The sequence below is a fragment of the Eumetopias jubatus genome, unplaced genomic scaffold (assembly GCF_037043125.1).
Source record: "Eumetopias jubatus isolate StellerSeaLion01/CBP00866 unplaced genomic scaffold, mEumJub1_p1.0 scaffold_13, whole genome shotgun sequence".
Taxonomy (NCBI): domain Eukaryota; kingdom Metazoa; phylum Chordata; class Mammalia; order Carnivora; family Otariidae; genus Eumetopias; species Eumetopias jubatus.
In genome coordinates this window covers 33,245,241-33,255,204 of record NW_028274819.1, presented here as the reverse complement: position 1 = coordinate 33,255,204, position 9,964 = coordinate 33,245,241, and the positions used below count along the sequence as shown (strand labels likewise).

The following is a 9,964-nucleotide window of genomic DNA, read 5'->3' as shown; positions in this document are numbered from 1 at the left end:
ATTTAGTGTCATAAAAACATTTTTTTCCAAAAGGCACATGCATGTCAGTTAAAATAGCACAGTTGTCATTAGTGATACTTTCAATTTGTGGAGCATTTTTCTCCCTTAAAAAATTTTCAGAGCTTTTATGCCAACATAATTATAAAGTGCCTATGTCATTGGTTCTGAACTCGTTATCTAAAATTTCTGGAAAAAAACAAAGAATTCTTTTATCCGGATCCTGATTCAGCATGTTTATCTTATTTACTTTTAGTCACTGTGTTTCTGTTTACAGCATATGAAATACTCTCACCAGAACAAAGGTCCCAGTGCTGATAGGCAAACCTCAAACTCTGGCAGCCGAGCGAACAGCAGGAGCCAGAGCCCACTTGAATTGTTCACAGGCTTAGAAGTCAAGTTCAGACTTGATCTGCCTGAGATTCCTTTCAACCAGGATTTGTCATAGCAGGTAGCTGACAAGATTTCCCTGCAAGGACCGGCAACATGCACTGTGCCATCCAAAATGCAGCGGTGCTGGATGGGGCTCATTTGATGCAGATCTTCTGGCATGACGGCGCAGAGTCTCTCTACCCAGCTGTATGGCTGAGAGACAATTGCCCATGCTCTGATTGCTACCTGGATTCTGCAAAAGCGCGGAAACTTCTCATCGAAGCTCTTGATGTGAACATCGGTATTAAAAGCTTGACGTTTGACAGAAAAAAGGTAATCTGCTCTCAATGATCTCTCCTTTCTCTCCCAAGTTCAATGAAGGGGCTAGTCTCCGATAACTTACACAATGAATTACTTTTCATTTGATCGTATGTATAGTGACATCTAGAAACACATGTGCTTAGTGCTTGGTGCAAAGTAAGCATGCTCAGTAAGTGTGAGCTTCTGTTATTGTTACTGCTATTTTTATTACTACTATTTTGAAGAAAAATTGCAGTATTGCTCATTATTCCTTCAGTATGTGGACAGCCTTGAGGACACAGGTGATTTCTATAATAAAAAGAATGCTTCTGGGCCTCAGTTTACTCACCTGTAAAATAGGGATACTAACAGAACTTGTTCGTAGAGATGACGTGACGATTCAGTGAGATAATATGAGTAAAATGTTCAACATGGTGTCTGGCATGTGGTGAGCACTCAGAAACGTGTATTGATTAATGTATTTTTAGTCAAATGCGAGGCTTGTTCTAGGATTCCCAAAAACATAGCTCTCAAAATTACAAACTGGATGCGGCCACCAGCCTGCGTTTCTCTCTTCCAGATTCACTAGGATAGTTATCAGAAGAGCAAGTGTGACCAGCGAGGTCATGGCTCTCCCCCTTTCTTGTCTTCATCTGGACTCAAGGACTTTACTCCCAGGGTTCACGGCTTGCGAGCTGTGTGACCTTAGAATTGTTTACTCTTACGTCCCTCACTTGAAAAATGTGAATACCAGCAGTACCTTCTTTCTAGAATTGTATGAGGACTAGATGAGTTATGTCTGCTGTGCTCGTTACACAGGATGCACTCCAGGTGCTGTTGTCATTGTTACTTATTATAATGATGATCTGTCTCATCATCATCATTCCTAGTTCTGATCCTCTTGGAAGGAATACTAAATCCATTGGTGCCTGAATTTAAGTCATCACAGAAAGTTTGTAAACAACAGGTTTCGAGGACATAGAGCAAGAAAAGAACTTCCAATCTAGCCAGCTTTTATTTCTTGTGTGATATTTAAGGGACCTCAAACCACAGATGTATCCCCTTGGCCTTCAGTTTTCTTGTTTTCCAAAAGTGTATTCTATGCCTGTGAGTACATAAGTGAAAATAAGGTAAAACAAAAATAAAAAACTAAGGGCTAATTGGATCCCCTGAATATCTTAGATTGACATTCAAAAACAGAGCAATAGTATGGGCGCCTGGCTGGTTCAGTTGTTTAAGCATCTGCCTTCGGCTCAGGTCATGGTCCCAGGGTCCTGGGATCAAGCCCCACATCCGACTCCCTACTCGGCAGGAGGCCTGCTTCTCCCTCTTCCACTCCCCCTGCTTGTATTCCCTCTCTTGCTGTGTCTGTCTCTATCAAATAAATAAATAAAATCTTAAAAAGACCCCAAAAGCAAAAACCAGAACAAAGAAATAGCAATAATAAACCAAAGTACATAGAAGCATACTATACATATACATAATATCATATACATATGATATTTGCTTTCTGTGTTACAAGGTTTGTATCACGTGGCCAAATGAGCATTACAGCGAATTTGAAGCTGACTGGCTGAAGAAAAGATGCTTTTCACAGCAGGCCAGAGAAAAACTCCAAAGAGAGTTATTTTTGCCAGGTAACCTTGCCGTGGTCGTCAATGTCTTTTAAAACTTGTACGGTAAGAAATTTGCTCAGAGAAGCAAATTCAAACCCTTGTGCTTTGGTTAAAACATTATTGTAATTTATGCGGGATGTTTAATGATTTACCAACACAGATCGTTTGGGTAGAGATGAAAGGAAATAAAATTATGTGATCCCCGAACCCCATGGGATGGTATACGCGACACTGAGTGAGCACGGGGAGTGTGTGTGTGAGTGCATGTGTGCATGTGTGTGCATAGCAAGTTTGTGTGGGGAGAGATTAATGGGTCTCAAGAAAATCTGTAACCACAAAAATGTTCAGAAAATCTGCAGTAGTTGGATTTGGTGGAAAAAGACTTTATTCTTGAGCTGAGAGACATAATAAAAGAAATAATACGGGTAAAAAGTTAAATATTGACTCTGTGTAAATTAAACATTTGTATCATAAGACTATGTGGGTCAAAGGCAAATTCTAAAAATATCATGATTCTTATGTATTTACCAGAATTTTGACTTCTACACACACACTAACAAGGCAAGTCTCCCTGAACTTTCTTTTCCACTGTTAACCAGATATATTGCACCAGCCTTGTTGAATTCTGTAACACCCCTTCTGAGGATTCTGGGTCACACACCAAGATAGAGATTTCACCTGCTCCTTTCAGATCTGAAATTCTCAAACATGTATAGTAAGTGGTTTTAAATGCTAGTTTCCTGGGTATGGAGAGGTTGCCAATTAATTAGCTTGAATCACACAGCTCCACCTTGTCCTATGGTTATCAACAAATAGGCATGACATTGTCGCCTTCCTGTTTAGGCACAGGCCATGTTGTCAAGAACTAGGTTCCTCTATATCCTTAAGTCTCATCCTTCTGACAACGGACGAGGTTTTGCTTTAGTGCTTTCTGTCTAAACTGCCAGGAATCCACTTTCTTCTTTACCTAGCTAGCTGGTGGAAACCAGATGGGCATCCAGGGAAAGACGTTTATCCTGCCTTTCCCCAGAGAGGGTATTGTTAGATTCTTCAAGGAGTCTCCAGTTACATAACTGAGTAGTGATTATCTGGGTCAAATAGCTGTTTCGCGAATGTACTATTATTTTTTATTTATTTTAGATTTCTTCTGGTACTCAAAATATTTTTCCTTAACTCTGCCCTAATTTTGTAATCCTGTTGGATTTTGCTTTCATTTCCTTCAAGTTCTTCTTTTGATTATTTCAGGGAACAAAAGCCAACTTTTTATTATTACAGCTTAAGCTTTTAAGCATTGTAAAAAGATATAGCCACCCTCCTCCATTAATATTTCTTGACGAATGCAGTTTTATAGCTTACATTTCTCAGTACTATCAGGCAGTAGCAAAATGGAAATGATACTACACTCAGTTAAGTAGTGGAAAAAACCAGTCACACTGACAGGCTGCGGTCATGAATAATATAAGGAGACCTGGCTGCTATTTTGACACTGGAAAATACTTTAATGGCTTAAAACAAGATCAGATTTTTAAAATATATTCTCAAGCTGTGCAGTTGGTGGGGTAAAGGAGAAAGCAACAAGCCATTTTGGGAGTACTGCTTCTCTGGCTTTTTGCCTGCAGAATTTGACACCTTATCGTTCTCCCATCGCGTATTTTCGAACATTTATACTCCAGAACGTGCAAACAAACTCAGTTACATTTGTGAAGGGATTTTGTTTTTTGTCCTCAGTGGCCATGTTGCCTTTACTGCTCTTTCCATAGAATGAGGAAAAACTTAAAATCTGGCATCAAGATGCAGACCACTTTTCCTTGATCTTCCCTTGACACTAGCTGTCGAACTCAAAAATGAAAAGACATATGATGATCAGCCAGAAAAAGACTCTTGTCCATGGACAGCCACAGCTGGAAGGAAAGACATGGATAATAGTCATTCCCTCATAAATTTCTATTCAGTTGCACATATATTGGGCATCTATTTTGTGCCGGAAACTCTAAGGAAATACCAAGTTAAAAAAAGACACAGATTCTGTCCTCGAGCATTTATCACGTCTAAGAGGGGGACCCGAGCCATGAAAACAAGTAAGTATAATATTTTATTTTAAGTGCATGAAAGCATGCAGAGAAGGTTAATTATAACAAAGAGAAGGAATCTGAAAAGACAAGAAAATAATCCTCAGAAACCAGGTGATACTATGAGCTGGATTTTGAAGAAACAGTTTGTTAGGCAAAGATAGTGAGGAAATTCTCAACAGAGGAAAGGGCATGAAGAAAATCATGGATGTATAAAACAGGAGGGTAGGCTTGGAAACTGCAATTTGTTTAATATCAGTGAAGTTAAAATTGTTAAGGCAACATAGAAGAAGGAAGGGGCCAAACCATGAAGCGACTTCATGCCCTACTAAGGAGCTCAGTCCAAAACCCTGTGACAAGGACATTTTCTCACCAGAGAGCTCAGGTATATTCCCTTCCATTTGTTTTCCATGCTGATTCTCTTCCTATAGGGCCAAAGAAATGAGTTCAATATCTTTATAACTTTAAGAAGGTTGCTTTATTTTCTTGCGAATGCATTTTTCATCTTCAGAGTTATATCGGTCTAATTTTAACCAGATGCATATTATTTCTCAAATGCTTACAAGCTTGTGAATATCTTCTTAGCTTCCTCTTTCTCTGGTTGCATTCTCCCCTGCCCCAGTAGGTCCCTTTGGTTCTTGGTTTGTATTTATTTTCCAAAAGAGATTGGAGTGATCAGATCTGTGTTGGAAATTCTTGGTAATGGTCATCTGTATTGGATGGGCTGCCATGGCGAGTGGGACAGGGAAGAGGGTGACCGTAGCATGGCCTAGAAATAGTCCTACAAGAGGCATTGAGAACGTAAGCTAGGGAAGTAGCAGAGATGATGGGGAAGAATTTGAATTCAAAGAAACATATTGGCCTATAGGATACGAGGTTGCTGGCCTTGTTCTCTATTCTCCACCAATTTAAAAGCTGAATGTTGAAGCCTAGCATGTAAATGTTTCCAAACATATGAATGAAAATTGAAAACTTTAATAAAACATTGGAAATATGAAGTATTTTATTAATGTAATTATCTTTTAGCTTCCATGTCAAATTGGAATGATTATACTCTCATTTTTGTACTTAATTTTGAGATGCCAAATTCCCAAAATATAATTGATAGGACTAAAATGGGAAAAACCTATATATAGTTTGATCTTATATATAGGAACCTAAATATTTTGCTCTTTTTATTAACATTCAGTGTCAGAATGAATGCTCGTTTTCCTATCTCTTTGAATTGGTACTACAATATTTGTATACTATTCTCTGACTTTAATAATATTTGTTATTTCAAATTGAGGTGTAGAAGATTGTTATTTGAAGAAAATCTTTTTTCCATGGAAGCAGTCTACTCACTTTTCTCAGCAATCCAGAGATTGAGTACATTGCATAGTCAGAAAAGAACATTTCCCCTCAATTCAATATAGCAGAGCAAATCTTCACCTGCCTATTTAATTGGATTACCACCCATCATTTCATAGCTATAAGCCCCTCTTTTGTTTCAAGAGGCACATGCCACAGGAGGGAGTCAAAACTCTCATGTAACTGTCAGGGCCCTCTAAAATTTCTGTGCCTCTCACATAGCCGGGGTGGGGGGGGGGTTAGGAGGGAAGCAGAGTTCCCCCTTTCTTGCCATGCATGTCCTTGAAAATGAAAATTTTTATTATGGCACAAAGAACAGGGTTGGTCTGGTGCAGGGGCTATGTTTACAGAAATTTGTCAAAAAAAGCAAAAATCACTATTTTTTTTAATTAGCAAGTAATGAACACAATAAGTATGTCTAACTCCAACTGATAATTCACCCATGTCCCTAAACCTTGCTCCACACTTCACCCATTCTTGAACCCCCAGAGGTGGGAGTCTGCAGTGCAAGTCAGGGGTGGAGTGAGGGTATTTGCTTCATATATTACTTGGTAATTATAAAAAAGTCTAGGAGCTTGTTTTTTTTCAGACTGCCTCAGAGGGCCCCAACTGGATCAGGGCTGCCAGGTCCTTATGGCTTTGGAACAGCTCTGTGAAAACAGCTGCATCGGGGGAGCCTGGGTGGCTTAGTCGGTTGAGTGTCCAACTCTTGATCTCAGGCTCAGGCTGTGGTCTTGGGGTTGTGGGCCTCCTTGCTCAGTGGGGAGTCTGCTAGAGATTCTCCCTCTGCCCCTTCCCTGGATCATGTGCCCTCTCTCTCTGATAAATAAATAAATCTTTAAAAACAAAAACAAAAACAAAACAACCCACTGCCTCAGAACAATCAAGCCACCGTGTCATGTACCCAAATGTATTGCCTTCCCAAGAAAGACCTAGTCAACATTATTTGCCTGCCATTATCCAGGCTCACACTCTGATGCACAGGTGGGAGATTAGCTCCAAGTCTTCGTATGTTTAAGAAGCAAGTCTCTGTTCTGTTTTGCCTATCCTATCTGAAATAGACCTACTGAGTTCCAGAGAAATGTCTTTGGGGTGTTGATGAAATGAATACAGGTATCTTCAAAGTCTGTGAGTTGACAAATGTGTATTTTGCTTAATTTTTCCTCTGTGCCTTATTGATGTCTTCCAATGTGCCCTATTTTTTTCTGAATTACCTGTCATTTATTAGCCCACTCAATGTCTGCATTATACTTGACAAACCTGGGGATAATAGCTAAAGAGTGTAACGTCCCTACATGGGATGGAGCATCCCTTGTCCTGTCAGTGAGCCCAAGGTGGGAGACTCACAGCTTGAGAAGAGCCCTGCAGTGCTTTCTATGCAGCAGATGCCACTGACCTGGAGGTTGTTCCCACAGCCATCTGCCTAGTTTGGAATCACTTCTAACTTTAGGTAAAATCTGCTTCCTTTCATGCTTTCTTATCTCCATCCATACTTCCAGCAAGAAAACACATAACCACATTCTCAGAGATAAATATTAAAGAGAAGTCTCTTATACAACTGGATACATGACAGAAATGCAGAAAGAAAAAGAAAAAAAAAGCATGTATATTCTTTTATTCCTTTTAAGAATTCTTAGATAAGAAACATTAATTACATTCTTTTTAAGAAATGATTTTTAATTAAAAAATGATTTTTTAATAACTTCATAAAACAAAGTATCGTTGCATCATCCAATGTTAATGCTAAACAGGACCTTGAAAAGCTGGTGTCTTTAAAAGTCTTGAAAAAGCCTGAGGATATTTTTGAGAACCTAAAGCAAATGTGTCTTAAGGAAGAATTATTGCAGAATGTTTCTTTTTCATATTTTCTCAGTATATTTACCACATCCAAAATTAAGGAAAATATACTAACGTTTTTTACTCTTGGAAAAGTAATTTTCTGTTATTATGCTAAAGTATATTTTTTTCTTTTTTCTTTTCTTTTCTTTTCTTTCCTTTTTTTTCTTTTCTTTTCTTTTTTTTTCCCCAAAGAGAATAAAGGTAGAATGGGCTTTCTTCAATGAGTGAAAAGCTTGTTTTTCACAAACTAGTCTTGCTTTTTCTTACAGCCCAGGAATGAATTTTATAGCATAAGGCAGCTGGATTGTAAATTTTGAATTTATAAATTTAGAAAATTCCAAATGGTGGCAATTTCAAGAAGTAAAATTGGGTTGCTTTATATGCTGACTTCATTTTTACCAAATCTACGCATGAGTTACATATTTAAGCATTTTTTAAAGGTTTTATTTATTTATTCATGAGAGACAGAATGAGAGAGAGAGGCAGAGGGAGAAGCTGGCTCCCCAAGGAGCAGGGAGCCCGATGTGGGATTCGATCCCAGGACCCTGGGATCATGACCTGAGCTGAAGGCAGACACTTAACCAACTGAGCCACCCAGGCGCCCGAGTTACATATTTAAGCTGTCATCTTTGCTAGTGCCTACACACCAGGAGATGCACCAGTCAAAAAAAAAAAAAAAAGAGGACGACTGATTTAAAAACTATTACTTCTCACTTCTGATTCCACTTTGCTTCTTCAAGATGGCAGACCATTGAAATACACAACTTTAGTTCCAGGATAATAATATCTTCATTATACTTAAATTTCTTCCTTGAAATTCCAATCCCAAACTTTCAGATGTGCCCATGGAAAAAACTTGATTAATTTTTTTTCAATGTTTCTATCCCTTAGGGGGAAAAAAAGGTTAAAACAAATGATGTTGCTATTTACTCATTCTGTTGATTTGCCCAATTTCTAACTTAGTAAATTAAAAAAAATAATTTTAAGCTCTACTCCATTCAGTGGATTCACTAACTTTATTATTTTTCTCAAAATTGTGTATTCTTCTCAATCTGCAACTTTGCTCTTAATCAAAAGAACAATACAGCACTAAAATCAGAGTGCTCTTGACCCTAGGCCTTGTTAGGTCTGCGATTTTGAGCAACTTATTTTTCTATACCCCAAAATCTTTATCTGTATGATAGAGATAGCACCTAATTACCTTTAAGCAGTGTCAGGTTGGGTGAAAAGCACTGTCACACTATACGTATAAACTCACTTCATCTTTACACCACTCCCTCGAAAGCACTATAAATAACCAGAGAACAGCCCTGAGCTGTTCTTGAACAGTATATCAGTTTGCAAAAAATAATTAAACTTAAAATTAAAAATGCAGAATTCTATTAGTGAAATTCTTTCTCCTTTACTCCCACTGGCTGTCAGGCTTCTATGCACAGGGCTTGCTTGTCCAAAGACTGATATTCAACAGGTTATAGGGAGAAACAATTGTATGGGTTGTCCCTCTTGCCAACAACTTAGTTGGGGCTTTTTATCATCTCATATCTAGATTACTGAAATAACATGGCCTCTGTTCCCACCTACCTGGCACAACCCTGCAGGGTAATCTTCCTGATGCCCACCTTGATCTCTCTTCCCCCTCGCTCTGCTGTCTTACTGTGGCATGATAAAGTCCTAAGTCTTCACTGGAGCTTTCCAATCATCCCACAGCCTGGTGCCCCCTCCACGAACATGGAGACTTTGTCCAAACTCTGCCTGTTTCCTGGATCACTTATTCCATTCTTTCTGTCCGGCCAGACTTCACCTATCCATTCTGCAAGGCCCACCTCACATCCCAGTGAAGCCCTTTGCCAAAAATTCCACCCTATATTTATATTATCCCTAAGCCAAATTACAAACTACAGATAAGAAAGAAAGCTCAGAAAACAGACCTTAGGAGAGAAAGTAAAGTGTGGTATGTCAAGAAAACTCTTCACCTGTGAAACAACATTGTGTTATGGAATGAGAACAGGCTTTGGGATCAGCAGAGCTGGCTTTGGCTCTGCTCTGTGAACTTGACTTAGTTTCATAAATTATCTGAACCTCACCTTTTCCATATGTAAAAAAAGGCAGTGCCTCTCAGTTTTGGAATGTGAAGAGTAAATGATAAAGTACTTACTCCCTTTTTCCTCCAATTTAGACAGCCATGAACATAGATGAACACAAGAGCAGAGGCAGAGCAAAGAGTATTTGGACAAGGACAGAAGGAGAAATAAACAACAGTGACATGGCAGTATCTTATGCTTGAGTTCCCCTTACGTGGAGAATAATCATGTTCTATTCCTGACTAAAAACATGAGAGTGGCTTGGAGGTGAATTGTTGCCATGAAAAGAATTTTAATCGCTCAGACACTGGTTTGAAGTCTGGACCAAAATTTCACCCAC

General features: G+C 38.8%; 1 protein-coding gene across 1 annotated transcript in view; it reads left to right on the top strand.

The window, feature by feature from the left end:
• The first annotated feature begins 483 nt into the window (after positions 1–483).
• Positions 484–9,964, top strand: part of BBOX1 (gamma-butyrobetaine hydroxylase 1) — a 49,994-nt gene continuing 40,513 nt past the window's right edge. Inside the window, exons 1-2 of the mRNA XM_028117734.2 lie at positions 484–702; positions 2,192–2,306. Of these exons, the coding sequence (XP_027973535.2) occupies positions 484–702; positions 2,192–2,306 (334 nt within the window). The remainder of the gene's footprint in view (positions 703–2,191; positions 2,307–9,964) is intronic.